This window comes from Python bivittatus, unplaced genomic scaffold, assembly GCF_059951505.1.
Source record: "Python bivittatus isolate LINGU-HERP-01145 unplaced genomic scaffold, Pbiv_v1 ctg000590_np1212, whole genome shotgun sequence".
Taxonomy (NCBI): Eukaryota; Metazoa; Chordata; class Lepidosauria; order Squamata; family Pythonidae; genus Python; species Python bivittatus.
In genome coordinates, this window is record NW_028277086.1 from 23,073,790 (window position 1) to 23,100,127 (window position 26,338).

The following is a 26,338-nucleotide window of genomic DNA, read 5'->3' on the forward strand; positions in this document are numbered from 1 at the left end:
TCCAAAGTTTTTCCTGAGAAAATTGTCAAAGGCCACGGAGTAGGTGCAGATGTGTATTCAAAGTAAAACAGTACTTATTAGAGTAAAAATGGTCATAGAAGTGTATAGGAATTGGCTAAAACTAGTAAATATCCATATCAAATCCTAGGTTAATACCTGTCACAGACACACGGTGGACATGTAAAAGTATAATAAAATACCTAACATTCATCATGACAATGGGAAATTGTATGCTGGACAGTATTGGATTAATGCTCATCACTATACTCTAGAATTAGCATGTAATTCCTCACAATTATTGTGAAAAACCATAATAAAAGGGGGGAAAGCCTGTTTATTTGAACCATTCTGATCCAATCTGTGCGTACATGTGCACATGCCTACACACCTGCAAAGGCTTATTTCACACAGATTGTGCTATGTTATACTATGGCTCACTGGATTTGGCAAAGTGCAATGTTTCAACACAAGCACTGTGATTTTAGAGCATATTGCATAACCCAGATAATAGTGGCTCATTCAATACAACTAAATAATCACTATGATGGTTACATAAACCATGGCTTTGCATATTGTGCAGGTCCAGCCACAAACTAGATTCCCACAATTTCTGATGTTGTACAAATGTGTCTGAATTAACAAAATGGTTTGGATCTGGATCTTCAGCTGAATTTTAAAAGATTCAGAATAACTGCCTTCTCCATATCAAGCAATGGCACTAAATCTCACAATAGCCAAACACTTCAGGAAGAATATTCTTCCAGAGCTGTGGCAGATAATCGAATGCCCCAGTGTTGACTCTGGGCTACCCATTCTTTGTCCTCCATATCCTATGCTTCCCCACCCCATGCTTCTACTGTAAAGATGCCAGATTAGTCACCACATGGTGGCAGAATAGGACTATAAAGACCAAGGCAAAATGTTAAGATTGAGTCATGGAACAGAAGCTTGAAATTACTCGCTCCTGTAACTATGGGCTTCACCCTCCCCCAAATAAACTGAATTAAAAGTGCCATCTTGGTGGCAACAAATGAACTTCAACACATACACAGACAGATGAATTATATTTCTACTTTCTTTTATCTGGCTTCATGTTGAGTTTCAAAATGATAAAGGTGATGTGGAGCTTAGAATTAAGGTAAAGTCTTCCTTGAGCTCAGCTGAACTTCTAGTGAATACATGGCCGTGCCCATGCTATTTTGTTGACAACAGTACAAGAGTGCCTTGCTGTTGCTATTTTCTGGAATTTTTTTCTAATTTTTTTGGAAAAGTCTACAGCTCTGGTATTTCCTGCTGATTTCCCATCCAGGCATTGACCTGGCATGGCCTTGCTTACCATTCTGTGATTAGCAAGGTCAGTTAGGTACTGCTGTGACACTCTTTTAAAATTAGAAATTACTTTTTAAAGTAATAGAGTCATTATTTTTTATCGTAAAAGCTGCCATTCTGTAGTATTTTCAGCTAGTTGTATTCAAAGGCAACCAATCCCTTCAGCTGCCAAAAACAAAATTCAACACTGAATAGGCACTGGCTTCTTCCTACTCCATGATTCTACATTCAGTTTGGATTTATTGTTTCAGTGCAAACAGTGTCTTAAAACTGCTTAGAAATACAAGTGTTTCTAAGGAAATCTGCAGTGAAGCCAATAAAACGTCTTCCTAACAAATGTTCGAGATGGGAGCCGTAGCCACCTGCAGGATCCCCAGAAAGCTTGAGAGCTGAGAGGAGGTTTGAAAGAAAAGAAGGATGGATTTGGAACACCAGTCACATTGCTCCAGGTCATGAATCAAGTAAAACATTTTGTACAGGGTGAAAATATTTAAGAGATGGAAGTCAGAAGGCCCACTGTCATACTTTAATAAAAGACTAAAAGATATTCTCCTTTCTTCTAATATCTTTTAAAATAATGCAACTATTCTGCAAAGCACTTTTTGCACAATTCTAGGTGATAAAAATTAGCCTTTGCAATTTATAGTAACTTACTTAATACCAAGTCATTAGTCCATTTAGCTCAGTATTGTGTGCTACTAGCACTTTGCAAACTGGTAGTAGATACATCTCATCATTGTCCCAAAATGGGTCTTAATGTGTTAGGAAGGAGGTGTGCTGGTAGAAGTCTGAAATGGCCATGAAAAAGAGGTTGCCTGGATATGGTCATATGCAAAGGGGAGGGTTTTCAATCTAACAGATTATATAAGTAAGCAACAAGAATGCTTCAAAGCCAATGTGCTATACTACTCCCTCAACATCACTCCTAGTATTATTGGGGAAGAGATAAAAATGTATCATGTTGTGTCTGCTTCTCTTCTTCAGGCTAAACATTCCCAGTGCCTCCAGTCTCATTATCCCCTTGGTTGCTCTCTGGACATGCTCCAGTTTGTCAGCATTCTTCCTAAGGTAGGAAGTTGTCCTAGGTGCAGTCTGGCCAATGAAGATTAGAGAGAAATGATGACTCCACTTGATCCTGACGCTATACCTTCTATACCTTCTGTTGCTGTAGTCTAGGATGGCACTTGCTTTTTGTAGCTGCATCACACTGTTGGTCCACATTCAGTTTGTGATCCAGCAAGACATCTAGATATCTAAGTTGTTGTGGGTCCATATGAAAATAGGAATCCATAGGTTGCTGGTAGTTATGTCTCACACTGCAGTGAATGGTAATAGTGGAAAATCCGGGGATGACCTCTGGGGGAAAACTCTGCAAAACTTGAATGAATAAGATTTGGGGGGAAAATATGTTAGGTGACATGAATAGATGGGTGTGAACTAGATGAGAGAATACAGAAAAGGTGACTGGACCATTTGGAAACCCAAGAATAAATGAGACCGTTGACTGGTGAGCATATACATATATGTGTGTGTGTACATGTGTGAGAGAGAGAAAAAGAGAGAATGTAAATGGTTTCAGCACAAGTCAAAGGAGTGAATCTAGAAGTGTGACAATCTGTTTATGATAAAAAGTTAAAAGAATTAGTGAAGGATGGAGTTATAATGAGAAGCTATAAATGTGGGATAGGCAATTTGTAACTGTGGAGTCCTTGGTGCTCCCTGAGCTTGGTTGTTTGCTTGCAGATGTTTCATTACCTGACTAGGTAACATCATCCATGCTGGTGAGTGTGGAGTTTGCTCCCTGTTTATATACAACGGCTCGCCCTGCCAGTGTTGGTGGGGGTGTGGTTTTCTCATTGGATGTTCCTTGATTAGGCTAATGTTTTCTGCTCATTTGCTTCTTGGTTGTTTCCTTGATTAGAAGACACGATGAAAATTCCTGAATCTTACAACACATGGACAGACTCAACCATAGTTTCAACTGGGAAACTGAGCATCCTAGACCAAGCCAAATCCAAAAAAGTTAGGGAATTCCAGGAAGCTTGGCACTCAGGCATGTAGACACATAGAGATAAATCACATTTACACACCATTCAAAAGAGACAATAAAAAAAAAACTAAGAAGGAAACAAAAAGACCAGAACACATCCTCTCCAGCAGCCTATACCCAGACAAGCAGAGATTAACACCAGACAAATAATCAAGCAAAAAAGTGATAAGAGATCTAACAGGAGCAAGAGAACTGTGCTCCTATCAAACAAATACTGAATAATTATTTTAAACAGCTGAGAGTTTATTATAAATTTGTTTATTCCATGTAACATGGTGTGGATCTTGATATAAGCTTTCAAAAGATCAAGTACCTTTTAGAATCCTTCAAATTTATACTCAATGCATTTTTTCACCAGCAAGCTTGCTTCCTTAATTCACTGAGAAGTGTTTTATTATTTTAACATTTGAAATGATCCAGTATCCCTAAATTTTGACGTATCTCAAATATATTCTTCTATGTTCAAATACCTGAAATTCTTGAATGGAAAATGCAAGAACAGAACCTGAGACTACTGTCGCTGGGCTTGGGGGAAATGAATCTTCAAGCTGGTAAGAGAAGGTTTAAGTGTTTCTCACTTCTGAATCGTGCCTCCCTCAGAATCACAGAACCATATTGTGATTATAGTCACAAAAAGAATAATGGCAAGGGCGGCTGCATGCTCTGTATTTAAAGTATCATGCAGAAATTTAAACTTTAATGCCTGAACAAAGTAAAAACATAAAACATGAAAAAGTTCTAGTGGATAACCTGCTGGAAAAAATAACCAATGGGGAATTATTTGGCTTACTGTAATATTTATTTGATGGTAAGACCATTTTTATTCTTTCCTTAGATCTTGCAATTCTTTTTGCCTACCTCACCAAAAATGTCTTTTTCCCTAATACAGATTTGTCTTTCAAATTTTACCTATCCTAAGCAAAACAAACAATTTCTTCCCCCACAAGCCTCACTTTAACATGCCTAAATTCTCATCTTTCAAGCTTTTCTGAGGGAAAAGGTAGAATGCAAATTCCTCTTTAAGCAGGCACAGGAAAAAGAGGAGACAAATGCTCTACTGTCTACCTGAAAAAAAAGATTCAAAATAATTAATTTAAGAACAAGAAATACAACCCAGTTATCCACAGATACCTGTCCCCCTTTTGCTATGAAATATGCCCCCGAACTGTTAATCTGAAAAAACTTTTACTTGTATGGCTTCCTGAACACAAACCATGTCAATTGTGTGTGTGTGTGTGTGTTTTCAATTGTTGTCCTCTTTGATTTTGTTGTTTTTTCTTCCTTTCCATTGAGAAGGAGGTTAACTTCTCCCAGAAGAACTGGATTCCCAGTGTGCAACTACAACAAAGCTTTCAAAAGCAGTGACCTATTGTAGGTAAACAGTATTAATAAGGTTTACACCTTCTTTTTTCTACCCTGCTTCAAGAGCTTGAGATAAATCTTTGCAACCATTACAAAGCTCTTGTGCTGTACTCATTGCCTTAAGGCTGATTTACTGATAATATCGGGCATCTAAAATACATACTGTTGGGTAAGCATGTCCTAAGACAGCAGAAATCCTACACAGAACAGAAGCAGCAGTGAAGCTACAGCATGTGTATGTAGTGGAGGTTTTTCATTTTCATAGCATGCAATCTAATAAAATAAACTGAAAAATGCAAACTTTCACCAACTCAGTTTTCCCTTTGCCCAAATAAAAGACGTACCTGTAAAGGACATACAAATAATCTGTAATAAATATTAGAATGTCAAAATAATAATGAAAATGCTGTTGCTCTCTTTCTCTCTCTATGGAGTTCAAGAGCCTAAGTGGGCACTTAGCATTTTACTGAACACAGGAAGAGAATAAAATATATTTTGAAATATTCTAGAAGTACAGCCAGAACTGCTAAACAATTATGGATTTCAACAATCCTGGGAGGAAATTAAATTTTCCTTAGCCCCCTGGGGCCAGGAATATATTTTGTCTTATGTCTGTATCGCAGCAATATGATTCTTTGCCTATGAACATCTTTCTGTATCCTTCCAGCAACTGTCTATGATCTACTAAAGTTACATAGTTTGGAGAAAAAATAATAATAATACTTTAGAAGTAATCCACTATATTGTATCCAAGATACAAAAACTGCTGAGGAACTTCCAAATTACAGGAGGAAATGACATGGAAAGAAATCCCGGTTTAATGTATTGTTTATGTTTAGGATTTTTAAATAGTGCTTTGTCAAAGTAGCCATAGTAGCTTGGTTAGCAAATAATGCTAAGCATGGTAGATGAGTTCTTATTAAGCCAAAAAATAACAAATCATACTGAACCTTATGGTAGTCTTTCTCAACCTGATTACAGGTAGTCCCCAGTTTAAGAATGAGTTCAGTTTCCAAGGTCTGTCCTTAAGTCGAATTTGTACATAAGCCAGAACAGTATTATTGTATAATACTGTATAAGTAGTATTGTGTAATTAACTTGAACCATTATGTATTTAACTCAGATATTTGTTATTTAACTCAGATTTTGCTACAATAGGCTCCATTCTTAACTATAGGTCGTCCTTAAACCGGGCATTCTTAACCCAGGGACTACCTGTACCTTTAGATGAGTTCGGACTCCAGGTCCCAGAATTCCCCACCCAAATTCATAATTACAACTGAAGTAGGGAGGATTAGCTTAGCGTTATGTATGAAGCAAGTCATTGTGTTTCTAGAGCTACATTGAGCAACTTGATACTCCCCAGATATTTTGGACTACACCTCTCATAATCTCTTGTCCCCAATTACGATAGCTGGTCCAAATATCTTGAGAGGATCAAGTTGTCTACTCTGTTTTTAGAGGTATGCTTGAAAAAGTCATTAACTCTATTTACTATATTTATAAATAACCTTTGAGCTGAAATAGTTCACAAGGTAGTTTATAATCAGCTATTATGCCTCTGATTCTAGGTGGAATTCATGTAGAAAAACAAAAGAAGTTTTCCAGCCACAAAGCTCAGAACAGACATGGATAGACTATTATAATTCAGAGTTGTACAAATAAAGTGGCACAACCACATAGTAGATGAAGCTGTAATAATAATTCCCAGCTCCGAAATCAACAGTAACTCTAGTTTTAAAAGATGGGTTCTAGATCTTTAATGGACAATTCCCAGTACCTGTTGAAAAATCCAAATCTAAACTTCTCTGAGAAAACAAGACAGACTAACCTACTTAGTATCTATTTATATTATATATATATTATATAATATAATATAATATAATATAATATAATATAATATAATATAATATAATATAATATAATATAATATAATATAATATAATATTATATAATATAATATAATATATATTTATATATTAATGTAGGCTGCACCCTTTGGGTAACTATCACAATTCTTTGAATAGTGTGCAAAAACCATTTAGAAAAAGAGAAGCAGAAAAGCAGTCATTAATACAGATCCAAAATAGAAAATATAATCCTTACTCCCTGGAAGAATGTCTCAAAGGTCTTAGGAACTTTCCTTGAAGATAACTTTCAAAATAATTTTTAAAGCTAAATACATAAGAGATACAGTTTCCTCTCTCTTCTTAGGCCATGTTTTTTATCTACTTCTCTACCTGCTTTATATTACCCATTTACTCTTTTTTTATAAAAACTTGCATGCTAGCCACATTATAGGGAGATTTCACACAGATTTCAGCACTGAGAAACTTACATTTACTTCCTTTCAGGGGTAGAATCCACCAAGTAATATGCATGCAGATCTCTGTTTATATGGAATGGAGGCTTTTGCAATTTGTTGCAAGTTGCAAGTTGATATCCAAGATCTAGCACCTTTGTGTTAATTTGACACATTTTATTTCAGAATTTCCTTTTGCACCATTACTCTGAACTTTTAAGAAGACTTAAATATTGGTGAGATAATCTTGTCTTGAATATATTCAGCCTGCCTACTGAAAGCTAACAAAAGACAGATTACTTAGAAGTAAATATCTTCAGTACAATTTAAGCAACTTCCTCCCCTCAACCTGATGTCCCCCAGGTTGTCCCCTGGTGGCATGCTTAAATTGAAGTCTGATGCATCTGGCAGGTACCAGGTTGGGAGAAAGATGGTCTTCTGAGTTAAAGCATTGTTCAAAGTGCAGAATGTTCATAAGCAAGTTCTCAGACAGCAGCTGCTGAACTGGAGATAATCCATCAAGAGTTGTGTTATGAAGTCTCTGTTCTCTCTTGCTGAGCAAGACAGTTTGGCAGTTGGCCTAAGCTTGTTGGACCGTATGTTCCAGACACATTATATGCTTCTGACTGATGTGTCTCTGACTCAGCGAAAGCTGTGAATTTTAAGGCTTGTTCTACTGCAAGTAGTGTATATACAGCACCCTTTTATGGTTTCCTGATATCAAGGGAAGGGAAGGGAAGGGAAGGGAAGGGAAGGGAAGGGAAGGGAAGGGAAGGGAAGGGAAGGGAAGGGAAGGGAAGGGAAGGGAAGGGAAGGGAAGGGAAGGGAAGGGCAATATTATTAGTATGACCTCAGTATTGTTAATATGATCAAAATGTCCCCTGACATGAGATATTTAAAAGACACGCGCCAGACAGAATGTAATTAGTTGGAAAACATGAAAATCCATAGCTTATGCCAGCCTTCCCTGACCAGGTGCCTTCCAGATGGGGTAGCCAAATGTGAATTGATCCAACACATCTGGAGGGCATCAGGGCATGGAAGGTTGACTTAAGTCATCTATAGTAATGCCATACTTTGCTGAAGTTTAGATGTTCTTTGTTATGTCTTGAAAACTTCAGATTTTTTTTTAGAACCACCCTTACTGTAGAACATTTTGAAGATTCTTTCGAAGTTTTAGTTGATATCTTCTGCTGCAATACTTTCTAATGGAATTCAGCATGGAAGAAGGAGTGTATTCTGCAGCAATTGCAATGACTCTGAATAAGCTAGTGGACACTAAAGTATTGGTTTAATATATAAACACTTATGCAGCTTGAGTCCACACATACAGGCCTACAAACATGAGTCATTTCCATTGCTCTGCCCTATGTACTATATGTATAAATGATTATATATGTACACTGATGAAAGTTTAGCTGAAAGGTGAATTGAATTAATTTCTTTTTTCCCCTGTAACAAAGATGAATGGACCTTCATTCATTAGCCATTGTTTGCTTTATCGGTGCTGGTCTACAATCTTCATCTGTCTCTTCTGTTGTACACAAAAAAATTCCCTATTTTTGTCCTTAAGAAGGAAGAAGAGCAGAACACAGACACTGTTTTCTTGTGAAATCCATTACGTACTGGATAACAATAATACCTCCCATTCTTTGGTATCTCTTACTTTACTCTCCCTGTGTCCACTTGATGTAATATTGTATGCCTTAACGGCCAGGAGCAGGGATAGTTATTTAAAATATATCATTCTGCAAATAAGGAGTGAAAGAAAAAAATCTCTTTTAAATAAATATATTTCTAGAAGTAAAGAGTACATCCCAGAATTCACCCTTAAAACAGGCACCTGCAGAATGGCATACAAATTTACATTCTTGTTATTCCGGTATGGAGCAAAATGTTTCGGTTCAACCTCCATTCACAAAAGCTTCAAGCAAACAAATCTTTCATAATAAAGGCTAATTGACAACTGCAGAACACCAAATGAGGGACTGCCACAACTTAATTGTAGGTCAGTTCTCTTAAGCTTCATGCTATATTTAACACTAGCCTAGCAAAGGCTGCTGTTTGCGCCAAAGGCTCTACAGCTAAGTTTTGTGCATTCAAGCCATGAAAAATTTACCTCAACTTTCCCAACAAATGAGTAGGAAAAACCAGTTTGCACATTTTCTCACAAAAATAGATCACGACTTCTCTAAATGACCCCATTTAAAAATGGTGCTCAGAATATAGATAAAAAGCTGTTTGGTAGATTCAAAATAGCTACCTAAGAAGTAAGTTTATATATAACTAATACCAGAACAATAGGTGGTGACTAATTTCTTAACCTGTGGACAATTTAATTGCTTCTGTTCCACAAAATAAATAACTGAGAAGGATCCATTGAAATTTATACAAGCAATAGCAGTCTGATTGAGCTTTGAAAGAAAGCAAACACAAAATGTTACAAGTTCTACAAAGACAGATTTGAGGAACATGGTAAATTTAGCTTTGAAAAAGAAGACTGGGGATCAGGTAATACAGTGTTCTTCCAAGTACCCCTTTCCAAGGGAAACCTGCAACCTGTGCTCTGTTGTTCCACAAGGCTCTTAACTCAGATTCCAGCTGAATAGTAGCAAAAACTTCCTAGGAGTAAGAACAATTCAATAGTGAACCAACTAGTGAGCTCTCATTTTCCAGAGAGGGAACACAGCAATCTATCAAGATGCTTTAATTTGGATTCCTGCACCAAGCAGAGATTTGGACTCAGGGGCCTAAATGCCTTCTTTAAACTGTAAATAATCAACCCTGCTTTTTATCTCTTTCCTGACAAAGCTGAATGGGAGGTTGCAGGACCATTATTCTCCTAGCCAACTATTACCTCAGCAAGTACTTCATAGGGTGGGGTGGGAGAGAAGATAATAATGGGGATGGGGGCCAATATTTATTTCCAAATTATTGGAAACAAAACTTATTTCAAGAAGACTGGAAGGAAGAGTATGTGCTGTCATATACTTGTCTTATTTATTTATACTTTTGTTCAGCCCAAAGGGTCATGCAAAGTATTCCCTCCTCCCTAAATCAGTACTGAGAGGTAAATTGGGCTGAGAGAGTATGTCTGGCCCAAAGTCACCTACTCAGCTTCCAAGGCTGGGGATAGACTTGAAGCTGTGTCTTCTCCATGCCAGTCCAACATCTTAACTACTACACCATATTAACATATCTCTTTACCTTTATAAATCAGCCTTTCCCCAATTTATTCCCTTCCAGATTAATTGAACCTTAACTCCTAGAACTCAAAGCCAGCTTTGGTGTCTCCAGAGGGACATGTGACTAAACCTGAGTCATGACACAAAGTTCATGACTTACATACTTGCATCAAACAGTGTGACACAAGTAAGAGTAGCATTTGCATCATGATGTCATTGCATCCATGTCATTTTCACATAATCTTGGTTTCCTGAAGATGCCTATACAAACCATTATGGCCACCTGGGAGCTGTAAAACCAACATCTGGAGGGCACCTGGGCAGAGAAATCTGTCATACATTAATTACAAAAGTGTGTCACAATTCTAACCTTTCCTATTTCTAAGTGCCCTGTCATATTAATGGCATCAAATTCAAACCTTTGCTTCTCTACATCTCTCTTGCTATTATTTTATTCCCATTTTGTCTTTGGAAGCTGTTGGATTATTATGCTATTCAAAAATATGGACGCTACCTATTTTTCCAGATATATTTTAATCACCACAAATGTCCCTCTGGTGATATTTTTACCGACTTAGGCTTTAGATGGGAAATGCATGAAACTTTATGCAGCAATTCAGACCTAGAGTAGATTCTATACCAAGTACAAAGTAATAAAGGAAACTGTTATACCAAGCAGTATTGGTCTGGAAAAAAATGTATTCTATTATTTTTGTGAATTAGGAACTTTACTTTAGTCACAGCTCAACTTCTTCTAACACAAGAGGCACTGACTCAACAGTTAAACTGAATGTCTATATAGTTATTACCTGTGAAGACTATAAAGATACAGTGGGACAGGGCCATGTTCAAAGAAAGCCCAGAAACCACCTTCTCTATTTTCAGAAGGACTGAAAATCTTCTTCTCAAAAAGATGCAACTGACTCTTGTCTGTTTTAAGTTTTCTGATTCTACCCACTGCCCCAGCCTTCTACTTCAAACAATAAATTGGGCAGAAGCACAGGGAAATAAAAAGTTTTTGTTAAAATGCTAAGGAAAGGCCCTTCCCCACCGAAACTTGCCCATGATATCGCTTTACTCACTTTGCATCTGTGATCTGTGCCTCATGGCCACGTTAATATGCTTTTCTCCAGTCGATAGGGCACCTCAAAAGTATGCTGGAATACTTTGCTCTGCCCTCATTTCCATCCAAGTATTATTCTGACTCAGCACTGAGGCTAATAAACTGGGATTTCTCCTGCTTCACTGTGCTACACATACTGAGCTCTTGTCAAATTTGGAGGGCAGGGGGCTGGCTGGCAGGTGGCAGGAATCAACTCTTTAATACAGTGTAATCACACGTGTGGCACAGTTGCCTCCCTCCCTGCTTCTCTTGCCACTCAAGCTAGGAGGGATGGTAAGGAAGGTGGGGAGAGACGGCTCTTTTTCTGCCAGTTCTCTGATCCTAAGCATCCATCCTGTAGGGTCAGAAAATGGGTGAGTACAGAGGGAGAATCTTGCTTGAAAGAATCCAATTTTGCCACTGCCATGAGCAAAATAGCCCTAGGAAGGGATGCTCAGGAGCCAGAGGGGCACAAAGCAACCAAGAGGAGCTGGGTAGATCCTTGACCACATTTTCACCCCCATGATGTTATAGATTATGCTTATGACAAAACTTGTGTTGAGAGAAGAAAAAAAACCCCACTATTTTCAAATTACATCAGGTAAATATGACTTTAACAGTTAGTTGGGATGAGACACAGGCACTGCCATGAGGACATTATCAACAAAAATTGTTACTGGGGTATCTTCCTGCCATGGTTAGGACAATGTGCAGCTGAGTTCTAGATCTCCAAATATGTCAAGTGCTGTCCTCAGCCACAAAAGACTGCCCACTCATACATTATATATTTATATTTATAAATAATTTTATTAGAAGTTTTAAGAAAAAAGATAAAAACTAATAGAAACTAATAAGAATGGGAAAAAGAAAAAAGAAATCAAAGAGCTAAAAGTGTAAAAACAAAGAAAAAAGATACAAAGAAGTAGCTTCCAATCTTCCTTACAGCAGTTATATAGTACAATTATACATTTAGCTCTTGCTCTATGGTTACAACATAACTCTATTTTTCTACAATCTATTATTTCTAAACATAAAAACCATAAATGATAAGTTCATTTTTTTCTGTTTCACGGAAAAAGTCTATAAGGGGTTTATTACTACAGTAATAAATGTAGACACTGTCTTTTCTCTGATCAAAGAGGTCAGTTTGGCCATTTCAGCAAGTTCCATCATCTTCACCAACCATTCCTCCATTGTGGGTAGTACTGAATCTTTCCATTTTTGTGCATATAATAATCTCACTGCAGTTATCATGTATAAAAACAAAGTTCCATGACTTTTTTCTGTTTATTCATTAGTCCCAAAAGAAAAGCCTCCAGTTTCAATTATATATTAATCTTTAAAATCCTCTGAATTAGTATATGTATTTGAATCCAAAACTTTCTGGCTGTTTTACATGTCCACCAAACATGATAAAATGTCCCTTCTTGTTGTTCACATTTCCAACATAAATGTGAGGTACTTTTATACATTCTAGACAATTTCTCTGGTGACATATACCAACGATACATCATTTTATAAAAATTCTCCTTAAGATTATAACATAATGTAAATTTCAGTCCTTTCAGCCACATATTTTCCCATTGTTCCATCTGTATTTTATAACCAAAAATTTTAGCCCACTTTATCATACATTCTTTCACTTGATCTTCTTCTGTTTCAAATTTCAATAAAAGTTTATACATTTTAGCAATTACATGTTCAACATTTGTACATAGTTCTATTTCAAACTCAGTCTTACAATATTCAAAACCATGAATTATTTTGTCTACTTTAAATCTAATAATTGTAAATAAGAAAACCACTGACAAGTATATCCCTCTGCCACTAGATCTTCTCTTGATTTTATTTTACATTTCTTCTGACAAAATTCTAGTATCTCACGATAAGTTAGCCATTTGTGTTTGCTTATTACTTCTCATCTATAAAATCCTTCTTGGTTGAGAGCCACAAAGGTGTTTACGGGCACAACCTGGGTTTGTATCTATTCCATATTTTCAGTATGGCACAATGATTTTTAAAATCTACGTTAACCTTAACTTTGTCGTACCACAAATATCCATGCCACCCAAATCTCAACTTGTGTTCTTCTAACTCCAAAAGCCTTCTATTTCTCAGCAGTACCCACTCTTTCATCCAAACAGCAAACTGCAAAATACAATTTCAAATCAGGTAAACCCAATCCTCCTCTTTCTTTTGCATCTTGTAACATCTTATACTTAATTCATGGTTTTTTCCTCTGCCTACAAACTTAGATATATCCTTCTGCTATTGTTTAAGCGGTGCATCAGTTGTTAAAACAGGTATTGTCTGAAACAGAAACAAGATTCTAGGCAAGATATTCATCTTAATCACAGAAATTCTCCCCAATAATGACAACTGTAGTTTCTCCCATCTTAGTATATCTTTTTTAACCTCATTCCATGTCTTAACATAGTTATTTTGAAATAACATACAATTTATATTTGTCATAGGGATACCCAAATATTTTATCTTCTTAATCTTAAAACCCGTTTTATTCATCAATTGAACTTGTATTTTCATATTTTTGTTACCATCTTCATTTTCTGTTTATTAATCTTAAAGCCTGCTAATGCATCAAATTCTTTTAATTTGGCCATTAATGTTTCAATTCACTTTAAAAGATCTTTCAAAACCAACACCAGATCATCTATAAAAGCTCTTAACTTATAAGTCTCTTTTTAATCTTTACTCCAGCAATCCTCTCATCTTGTCTTATGTCTCTATTCAGTATTTCAAGAACTAAAATGAGCAAAAGAAGGGACAATGTGCAACCCTATCATGTTCCTTTTTGTATCATACAATATTCTTGACATTCTAGTGTTCCCTATATACTATTTGTAATGTTTTCAAGCCAATGTAACACAGACGTCTCCAATTTAGCACCATCCAGCTTGCAGAAGGCTACCCTATTATTCAGATATCATTATGATATTCATTCTAAACTTTTCCAGAGAATTTGCTTACAAAGCAAACACAGCACTGATTAGGATGCAATGAAACGGTATTAATATTAATAAGCAATAGTATTATATCATTCATACTATTGTACTATATAATATCACTCATACTACTAAATTCTGAAAACTACTTAAATAAGTGCTATAATAACAGTTCATTTAGTCTACACTCATCAATGCAAACTAAATGACTGATGTGAGAAAAAAAACAAGCAATCTGAACAAATATCTCTGCATATGGGAGAACAGAGCTGTGTAACTGTATCTTCTGTGGGAGAGATGTATAGCTCCCTTCTTGCTAAAACAGCTCCCGTGGGCATCTATTTAACAAACTTGGTACTATGACAAGCACAAATAGTAAAGCAAAAAAAAAAAAACCCTGCTTCTACAGAGAACTAATTACAGCATATTTGTATTTTTCAGCCTCTCATTGCAGAAGATAACATAAGAATACTTTGATTTTTTGCAGAAAGAACACCTTGGATGAGACTGCTGAATCTTGTAATATTTAACATGGTATTAAGGGTAGCCCAGGTGAGAGTTTGTAACAATGCCAGGCTCAGAAAAAATTGCCAATCCCTGCCCTCACATCTTAGCTAACCTACCAATAATCCTGCGAAATAGATCAGTATACTGCTGGTAACAGCTTGCCTAAAGCCATCTAGGGACTTTGCAACTATGAGAGTAAGAGTAAGTCTCTAGTTTGAAGTTTCTTCACAGCTATACTTTTTCTCATAGATTTTTTAATACTGCCAAAAAATACAGGGAAGGCTCTGTTACATCTATACAGCTGAAAAGCTAGCCAAGGGTTCCCAATGCAACAGAATTTAGGACATACTACACAAAAGGCATTTAAGAAGTGATGCAAATATTACAAGTAGGGTAGCCAAGAGAAAAGATCCTACTGAACTGATTCTGAGGTTCAGGTTTTCAACTAAACATACACAGAATTGCGCTGTCACTCAACCGGAATCCCAGTACTTCAACTTATCTGGAGGTGGATCCAGTTGTAGATCAGGCTGCTAGCTACGCAAGCCAGACTATAAGCATAAAGCTAATGCCAAACTCAGCAAATACTAAAAAAAATCACAAGTAAGGGTTCTATATCTCTTTAGTCTCCAGCATGATTCATGCCATTTCTTTATTTTAGACTGGCATTTCAGGCCTATGAGGCTTGAAATGCCAAGCCTCATAGCTGAGAAATAATGTAAGAAACTAGGCTAAAGAAATAATGCACAAACCCATGAAAAACTGGAAGGGTTCAGAATATAAAAATTTCACTGACATAATAAAAAGAACAGTAATGTTAGTTCAAAGTTCTACCCTGGGGTGGCAATTCTGTCTCCATGAATTGAAACACCATATAATATAGAAGCTTTAAAACAAATACAAATGTTTTTTTTGTATCCCTATTTTTATCATTTCATTCATTTGGATAAACCAAATAAATGGTTTATGGGAAACTTCAAATTGGCAGAATAACCTAACAACAGCAAGTATTTGTCAGCTGTCATGGCTGCTTTTTTATCCAACTGCAGTACCTAAGTAGGTTGGGGCCAATATGACAGAAGTAAATAAATGACACCCCAGCCATGACAGGATGATCCATAGGCCTATGATGCAACTTTTGATCCACCAAACCAAACATAGCATCTCAGCAACTTAATGTAATTGGGTTGATATTTGACAAACTTCTATTTTAAATGTCAAGCAGGCATCAAAATAGGATGAGGTACCACATGGCTAGTGGGCTGTGATCAACTTGTATAATTGAGCTTATTGGTGTCAGCTCAGCTGCCATGATTGGAAAACTGCCCGAAGCAATAATGCAAGCTACTTGGCAATAGAAGTGTCACATCTTTAATTCTGCTCAGTCCACAGATATGTGGTGAAAGCTTCATCTCAAAGTGTAATTTTTCTTTATCCCAGTGGAAATGTTACTAGTTACAACATAATAAATAAGACTAAGTTATCATAATGTAAACAAAATGTAGACTCGCATCAAGGCCTAAAGAGGACTTATGAACATAGTTCTTCAGATGAATTTTACACAATACAAATTTTGTTTACATAATCAAATTTTGGTTTTGCCCAAGTATCAGCTCAGATACAAAGACAGCTTATTAGTACGTGAAACTGAGCAAACTCTCCATATTGTTGTCACACAAAGAATGGAACTGAAGGAGCCTCACCATACCCAAGGTACATTTGTGAAAATCAGCCCTCATCACATTTTATTCTGACAGTAAAAATTATTTAGGATCCTGTCTATGGGTCAAAGCAAACATGGCATTTGTCATGTAGTTTGGTCCTGCACAGTTGCTTTTTCTTTATTAAATAGCTAGCAAAGGAGTGAGAACAATGAGGCTTGAGGAGAAGCATTAAACCTTGCCTTTCCTTGCCTTTCCATTGTGTTGATCAGAATTCCATTCCTGAACAAACTATCTGTAAAAAGAAATGGAGGCATGGAGAAGCAAACCCCATGACAGAGTTCAACTACTATATGGCTGAAATAACTTTCTACTGAAACTACTATGACAAGTAGAATGTCATTTCCATTAAGACAGGTGAGTCTTCATCTAGGATTCTGATTAATTATGGGCTCTTATATCTGTTTATTCTGACCAGTCTTACTGAGTTCAGCACTGAGTAGCCTTAATGGTAATTTGGTGAAATGGGGATAATTATCTAAGGATACAGTTATTCCCAAAAAAGGAGTATTGGTAATAGCATTTCTTGAAGAAACATTATTCTGAAGAAGAAGAGTATAAAGTATGTTCAACTTACAACTCAAATACAGGTTTAACAAATGTTAGCAAAGCTATCCAAAATACATTTACCTTTGGTCAAAAGCTACTTCCACTGGATTAATGTTTGTGCATCAGTGGGTTTTTTTAAAAAAAACAACAGCTTTATAGATGTTTTGTTCTTTTTAGGATATTTATGGGTAATATGAATGCATATAGTTTTTTATGTATCTCTTAACAGCTCACACCAAGCAAACTAAGAGCTGGACAAAAATAATTCTCATTGCTTGTTGGAAATAGGTCCCTGAAGGTTTAACTCTGCATATGATTTTCCCTTAAGAAAATGCTTGGCACTTAAAGATAGTTATATTTTTATATTGTTCCTCAACTAATAGAGAATTGAAAACAACAAGCAGCTACCATTATTATGTATTAAAAAATTAACCTGTTTTGGCTCAACAGGCCTGCCAATTATGCTTTACTGTGAACAAGAATGATGTTGTCTTGGAACACTGTTGATACATGGGAGGTCTTAGAATATATTACTGGGGCAACAGATCGCCAAGTCCTCCCTTGTCTTGTGAGTAGACACTCAGGACAACTAAACAAAATATTGTTCAAAGAACATCATGAAGCTACACTCTAGTCCTAGTTACTACAGGAAACCATGTCACAGCACTTTATGTGTTGAACTGAACCCAAATTGCTCACTCAGCTAAGATGGGAGACAAACATTAAAAAGGAGGTCTTTATTACTTTTAGACAAGTAGTGTCTCATGGGGGACTAAATGCAATCTCTCCATCTTCAAAGAACAACACAGTTTAAAAGAAATAGCAACGTCCAATAAGATGACAAAACTGCTTTTCAACAGCAGGACAAGTTCCCTTTTATGTCAGCTCTGGATCACAATAACATAAACAATTATTTGCCATAAGCAGAACATTGGAAATGGTGACTGGAAAAAGTTAACTAATTTTACAGGGCAATTTAATGATTGAGGATAATTGAATGAGTAACTCACAATTCATTCTGCTGTACACAATTATCCAAATAATGTCGGCCCAGGATTTTTCTTGTGGTAAACTCTCATAAAGAAACAGAAAAATGCAAGGAAACCTATTTATCTATGCTATTTATTTATATGTTTATATTCATTCCTTCCTAAATTTGGAGCAAATAATTATTCAAACTGCTATTAATTTCCTGGTCTCCTCCATGGCTTGTTGCCAGTATACAAATTAGCTTACAATCACAGTAATAATCATAATTATTATAGGTGACAGGATCTCATTAATCCTTCTAAAGACCACCAAAGCATCTCCTCTTAATTAGGAAGAAGAAATTGGCCTGGTTCAAACCCCTGCTTGAGGCTGGAAATGCAGAAGTGCTAAAGCACCCTTGTAGCATTCTGTTCAAAACAGGAGGCTTGTAAATCTTGCCATACAGAATGACCCTCCTCATATATGGTACTCCATATCCCAGGATACCCCATATCTTTACTTACTCATACAATAGTAGATCCTGCACTTCCCCCTTTAAATGAGTTGCTCAAAGCAATTAGCAAAACAAAGGAGCAAGCACACAATAAAATAGTAATTATTTTATGAAATTAGCCCCCCCTCCATGCAAAATTGCATGAGAGGACTACTGAAAGAAGCAGAGTTAATGACAAATAGAGTAAGCTCTCTAGAATCAAACATTCATTTAATTATAAAGTTCTTCAGATGGTGGCAGAACACAGATATCAAAGAAAATATCTGGATGAAAGTTTCCATATGTGGGGCACTTTCACAAGAAGTCCTCTTGCGATTTTCTATTTATGTTGCCTCAGAAGGCAAGGGCATGTACTGTATTCCTCTCCCAAACACTAGCTCTAATGCCCCATAACAGCTGGCCAGCATTTCCTGGTCAATGACCATTCTCAGCCTTCATTAAGCCTCTAATCCCCACATTTTTTTTCTCTAAAAATTCTTAATATTTCTGCAAATCTCAGGACTGCTCCAAGCCTTCCTGATATCTCACTCTTGGGTTTGGCCAGTGTCATTTTGGTTGCATATAAATGGCATTCCGTGAGTTCACTTAGTATATGAATTCCATCTGGCCTTTTGAAACATTTCAGCAGAACTTAATAGGACTTCTTTTCAAAGCTTCTACCTGTTTGACAAATATAAGCAAAAATACAGTGGATCTCTCAGATTAATTTTGAACAAAATGTACAGTATTAAACAAAATCTATGAATGAACTCCACAAGTGACTTATGCAGCAAGAGTGAAGACAGGGCCAACCCAAACCATTGTGCTGCCCCCAACCCAATATTCCACAAAAGAAAGCTAACCAGAGTGATAGCTGAACTTTACTTCAGCAGTGGCCACAGGAGATGGAAGACGGATAACAAGAACGCTCACAGCTCTGCCCTCTAGCATGCCAATATCTGCTGCCTGAGGCACCTGCCTCATTTTGTCTATGGAGTCCTTCGTGCTCTCTGAGCTTGGCTGTTTGCTTGCATATGTTTCACTACCCAATTAGGGTAATAAGCATCCAAGCTCAGAGAGCACCAAGGATTCTACACTTCACCCATGAGCTACATACATTCTCTTCTATTGGAATCACTTTGTCTAATATCAGGGTCACCCATAGGTGGGGTCACAGGTTCTCCATGGATCTCCCAGAGAGACAATCGTCTGGCCTTTAAAAAAAACAAAACAACTATTAATGGCAATGAAAGCTTTTGAAAAATCTAATTGCAATGTAAAATCTAGAGAATTTTCAGAGGAATTACAGCTGGGAAGGGAAGGGACACATTTCTAATCACAAACTGTAATAAATTAAATTTGCACCCATAAAAATTAATTTTACTGGGTTAACAAGCATCCCAATTTTTATCAGATTAAGTCCCATAATTCCTTAGTTCTTGACCAATGATGGATATTGACTTCAACACATGAAAGATTCCAGGTTTAGCAGACTATCATAGACCATAGGTTAGCAGGCTAAATATTAAAAAAACATACAGAAAAGGATGTGTTGCTCACACTTTTAGATGCCTATTAACAACTATCTCAGCCCACCTCCATTTATTTTGGACATTACTCTGAAGGCACTTGGTTTCCCATGTACAGGAACTGTCAAACATTAACAACTGGCCAGACAAGACAGCAGAAGGATAAGAATGTTATATCAGTCCTTGATTAAATGTCAACATAGCTGGGAATACTGGAAGTAGATGTCCCAGCATAACTGGTAGGCATCAGGTTGGAAAAGGCTGGGAACTGTCATCACAGTATATAGCTGTGGCTGATGAAATCATATCCTCATAATTGCCTGCAGGAACAATTCTGCAGCTGGAGCAAACAATCTGTGGTGGCAACGTGGATGTTTTCAAGACATCCAAATATAGTTGAAGGAGAAGATGCCAAGTACTGTACCACAGTTCTGCCACCACAATTGATGGCTTTCTGTATTTACTGTAATCCTGATACAATTTTCTTTGCAACACATGCTCCCTCATTTAACACACCACAACGTCTGTAATTCCTTATTTCTCTTGTAACTGCAGCCAAAAAAACAACCCTCCTTCTGTTTTGCTTTTTTTTAAAAAAAGACTGTGGACTAGAACTTACCTTTCTAAAAAAAAAAAAAAAAAGGGAAACAAAACAAGTCAGAAAGGAATAACTAGATTTGGAAAAGTACAAAGAATTAAATATGTTTATACATTTGAAAGTAAGAATCGATATCACAGCTATAGCACTACTAAGTCAAGACTATATGCTTCCAGCAATCCACAGAAAATCTATATGAAATTACGCAGTCAATTGCAAGTGATAAAATAGAAATTGTACAGAATTGTGAGGAGGGGAGTTCCCCTTTAGTTCAGAAAGACCCTGAGAAAGCTGGACAGAAATGCAGTCAGTAAAACACTCCTACTGATATTCACTTGAACCACAGTCCCCAATGATTTCACTGAGACTTCAAAGCAAATATACATAAATATAGCATGTGATTCAGCATTATCTGAATGGGTGCCTCATGTCTTGGACAGTAACCAGCTTGCTGGTTCAGGATGATGCAATTTGTAGTTAGGCTCATCTGGAAGGGACCAGATGGAGGAATTTCTTTTGTTTATCAAGAATAGTGCCCTTGGTTCCCAAAGGATATTTCCACTCTTTAATTCTTCAGAAGCAGTTTGAATACAACCAGATATTGCCTTGAAAGTTTAACAGCAATGCTACAGCAATTGAAATTTGGGGCTAGGGGAGGAGCCAGGAGGCAGAGTTAAATTCCTACCACATGGGACAATGGACTTCCTGCATGCTCTTTCTGAGCTAAAATGCCTCAAGCAAAAGGACCATCTTTGCTGTAATTTTAGATACATCACACCTGAACCCACAGAACATGGACTCATCATTGATATTGTGAGACTGGACTACCTTGAACCTGATTTTGAAACAACACAAACTCCCATGCAGAGGGCCAAAATTCTCAGGAAATTAAGAGGGTTGCTCCAGAATATTCTAATTTCTCCCTAACTCGTATATTCCTCTACCCTTCCTTCAGTTCAGCTTAGTAAGGACCAGGCTAGGTTAGCTATCTTGACTCATCCTAAACACTTGAATGAATATCAACTTATATTTAATGATGACAATATGGGTCAAACCCATAATTTTAAAAGCTTAACTTTTGTGGGTTTTACCATGATGGAGGTCCATACAGTCCTTCCCCACAGTATTGTTCCATTGAAACAAAAATTAGCTCAATCAAGTCAGCCATCCAGAACTTAATGCAACACACACACACACACACACACACACAGCCCATTTATATATCTCTCTGATGGATACTGGGCACCAGTTAGCCAAGCTCCTGAAACTTTCCAATTATTGCAGTGTGCTATAAGTTGAGTTACCTTTGAAAATGATTCCTAATTCCAGTTTGATCATCTTAGAGCTGCTAACTTGTTTACTGGGATGGATTAAAGTAATCATATGTCAGTGCTTTAGCAGATACACTGGCAACCAGTCTGTTTCTCGGACAAACCTGAATTTCACCACATCATATTGGGGAGGTAGATCTAAAGGTAGTTTTCTACTATGTTTACCTGTCCAGACACCAGATCATTGTTTGAAGAACTTTTGTCAGTATTCCTTGCTTTACATAATTACTGTCACAAATGAAATTAAATGGGGGGCTATCAGACAAAAGGCTTTCTCAGCTGCATGGCTACTTATGGAGCATGGTCTCCAGCAAAATTCACCTGGAACTCTCACTACTGTTAGTTCAACACCAGGCAATTTCAATCCAATCCAATGTTTTCTGCTACCTACTCTTCTGTTTCTATCCATATGTATTATTTTAAAAAGCTTAGTTTTTAAACACCACATTAAATCTTGATCATGCAATATCATGTCGATCAGTCTTTCTATTACATCAATAAAGACCCAGTTCATAAGTAGAATGCATATACATATCATCAATATTAGACTGTAAATCTGGGTTGGTACTGCCTTTCCATCATAAAAGAATAATCTTTTTTTGCTATGCTTCATGTTCAATAGATCCACAATTCTTTATATAATGATGATTCCAATTTGGGGCACATAATTCAAAATCACACTCACATCTCTAGATTACTCTTCACAAAAATGTACAGATATTAGTCCAAAACAGGACAATAGCAGGTATGTTTGTATCCCCTTTATCATTTAACACTTCCACCATAATGAAATTTACAACCAACCTTTCCAAGATATTACAAATCCTCAATTTACCACAATTAAGATGGAAAGTATTCTACTATATTTTACTTATTCATTTATTAAAATGTTAAAACTACCCAGTAGCTGAAGCTCTCTGGCCAGTTTACAATACAGTAAAACACACTAAAAATATTATCTGAGTAAAAACACACAAAATCAAATAAAATACAAAATAAAAATACCATGTAAACTAGGCAGTAGCATGGCAGTCCTTCAAAAACTAAGAATTACAATACAATCAAAAGCCAATTTAAAAGTCTGGAAGATAGAAAGGTCTTCACCTCGTAATAAAATGATGCTAATGTAGGTGCCAGGTGAGCCTCTCTGGGGAGAGAATTCCATAAATGGGGCATCACCAAAGAAAAGGTTCTCCCCTTGGAGAGGCCCACCTCACTTCCTTCTCCCATATGTACCTACCTGGACTGTAAGATCATCTAATTAGACCCTCACCACCTCCCTTTTGATGAGGGGACCTGGTGAGGGCCTAATTAGATGATCTTACAGTCCGGGTAGGTACATATGGGAGAAGATGCTCCTTCTGGTAACCTGGTCCTAAGCCAAGAAACATATATGTAGCCCAGTATTACGTTTACTCAGAAATACATCTCTGAGGTAAGTAGATGTGCATATGATTTCTGTCTAAGCACAATTAATTCTCTGCACATTCTATCCAACTCCCAGTCACCACCACAAGACTTACATAAAATATTTAAAAATCAGGCTACCAGTTATAGAAACTCATTACAACAAACTGAATATATAAAACCAGCTTGGTGAAATAAAATTGAAGGACATATCTGACTATAAACAAGTAATTTTGACATGTAAAAAAAAAAGATTGTCTCCAATGTTCAACCAAGATTTTAAGCTACTCAGGGGAATACCCCTCCTCATTTCTTTGTGTGGGGGGCATATCAGCAATCAAACTATGCAAGAACAGAGAAGATAAAATTAAGGCCACATCAAAACACAAAGAAGGAAAAGAAAAGTCTGAAGTATTCTCAGATTTCATTTGGGCTTTCACTCTTGCTATTCAGCAGTGATGCCTGCATTACAAACGGGTAATCACAAATGCAAGCATTCTTCTCCAGAGAGTGAAATTCAGTATCTACGCAAATTTCTCAGATTCAGCATAAGGTGAACTACATCTAACCTTGAAGAAGGGAAAAGGAAGTGCTAGAAAAATAATGCAACAGTATTTTGATTATTCCACAAATATACTGGAATAAACCACAAGACATATTAAAGATCTGTAGCTGAACTCATATTCTCAAAGGATACAAGCACTTTAACCAGCAGAGATCATCAGAGATTTCATGCATCAAAGAGACATTCTCCAACAACTTCTCCACAGAAGAATTTGGGCAATGGAGGGGTGAGTTTCCTTTGCACTGGATTCAGATTTTTTCACCCACAACTTTATCCATCCTTGCCAGGGAATAAACCTCACAACTCCAGAGGATGTACTTTTGAAGACACATTGTCCTGTTCCTCTCTGGTGTCCTAGCCATCAAAAAAGGCCATGCTTTTCCCTAACGCACACCAGGTATGCCAAGATGAAACCTAGTGGTTTTTGAAATGAGCCAGCTGCAAATGAAACCCTAATGATTTAAAAAATATTACTTTCCCAATATCATGCATTATGATCCAGCATTCTCATAAGTCCTGATTTACAGGAAGAGGGCCAGTATAATTATTCATCTTCTTTATTTTTTCCTCTCCTGAAAAAAACAACTAAAGCACCTCTTCCCAGCATAATCCAAATTTCCATTGAGATCTATCAAACACAACTCAGTGATCCAGGCTGGATTTGCAAACACCTCCGAGACCATCACATTCAGGATCACCATGGTATCATGTTCTCCTAGAGTCCTTCACTGAAATCAACAGACTGAAGCAATGAAAGAGAGGTTTGAATGATAAATACACTGGGGAGTTTACTGAAAGTGCTCAAGGAACTACTCTAACACTCATGTCCCCCCCCTTCCAAAAGATAGTTTTTACAGTGCTCTCCTTCAGAGCTTTTCTGTCTCATCACATGCCCATCTCCTTCCATCTGTAATTTTCAGACAGCTTTTTGTTTAAATAAAAACGTATCCCAAGAGTTATCAATTATCTTTAGAAAGAACTAAGGCCCCTCCACTTCAAAAGCCTGCCGCCCCATCCCAGGAGGAAAAAACATATTTTACCCCGTCAAATAAAAATATAATGGCTCTCTCCCATTCCCCTCCCCCGTTTCACATACCATTAAGCAGAGACGAAAAACCCCACGCCCCTCATGTTTAAAAAGTTTTGATCTTTGCAAATGACCTTAGCAAAACTTCTGCGCAGCAGATGTGGGAACAGCGGGGGCGTCTCATCCTTCCTCCCGCTCCGGATTGATCCCAGTCCCACCGCCCCTCTTTCTCCAATTCGAGGCCGAAACTAGTTTCTGAAGCAAGAAACGGGATTTCAGTGCTGTTTTTAAAATATACTCCCTCCCCCGCTTCTCCCAGTGCGCCCCAGGATCGAGCTAGAGTGCCCGTAAGGGCTGAGCAGCGAAGGCAGGAAAAGTTCCCCGGGAGTTGGGACAGGAAAGGGGAGGCTGATAATCTGCAACCAAGCGCGGAGGGGAATCGTGGGGATTCAGACGAGCACACCTCGCAACTGCCTCTTGCCCTCCTTCCCCCTCCCCAAATGAAACGAAGGCAGCCTCTTACCGTCTCGCCCGAGACGCAGGCCGACAAGGCGAAGGCAAGCACCATCCACACGTTCCTCATTATTCCTGTGTTGCAGCCCTCGCTGCGGCCCGCAATGAAAGGAGAGGCGGGAGAGGCGGGAGAGGCGCCCGCAGATCCCCGAAGGAGCGATCTGCCACCCGGGCAGCTCTGACTACGATCCAGCCGGAGCGACGGCCTCGCTGGCTCCGCTCGCTCTCCTGCCTCCTCTCGGCTCCTTCGCCCGCCGCTCCTCACTCGTCGGCGTGCTTCAGGGCGGAGTTGGCCGGCTGGCGGGGAACGAAGGGGGTGGGTAGGTGGGCTGCCGTCAGCGCGGCTGCCGCCCGCCGGTCCGCGGGCCCGCGAGCTCGCCTGCCTCGCTCGCCTCTCGAGCCTGCCCTCCGCCGCTCGGCTCCCGCGCCGGGCTCGACGCTGCGGGCGCAAAGAACAAAGTTTGGAGTCGGGGCAGCAGCAGCGGCGGCGGCGGCGGCGGTGGAGCGGCGCGCGCGCGCCCGGGTGCTCTCCTCTCTCCCGCGCGAGGATGGGGAGGAACAGCCGAGCTGGTCCGCAGCTGCTTCCACTTCCCCTGGCCTCGGTTTTCTTTCGCCGCCTGCGAGAAGCGACTCCTAGTTAAAGCCTGGCGAAATTCCTGCAGGATTACAACGCAGATTGGCAGGTCCCTCAGCCACTGGGAAGGAGGGAGGGCGCTCGCCGCGGCAGCCCGGGCTCGGTTTGGCCTCTTGCGAAGCCCGGCTAATCCCTCCCCGGGACCGCTGCCCACGTCTCCGCGCCTTCCGCGCCTCCTGTCTGCTTGCCCCGCCGCCCGGGC

General features: G+C 38.2%; 1 protein-coding gene across 2 annotated transcripts in view; it reads right to left on the reverse strand.

The window, feature by feature from the left end:
• The window catches only part of SDC2 (syndecan 2), a 63,378-nt gene extending 37,245 nt beyond the window's left edge, over positions 1–26,133 (reverse strand). The window contains exon 1 of one of the 2 annotated variants that reach the window (XM_007428882.3): positions 25,513–26,133. In XM_007428882.3, coding sequence (XP_007428944.1) covers positions 25,513–25,572 — 60 coding nt within the window. In that variant the 5' untranslated portion in view covers positions 25,573–26,133. The remainder of the gene's footprint in view (positions 1–25,512) is intronic. The other variant, XM_007428881.3, reaches the window with a different exon arrangement.
• Positions 26,134–26,338: the final 205 nt, after the last annotated feature.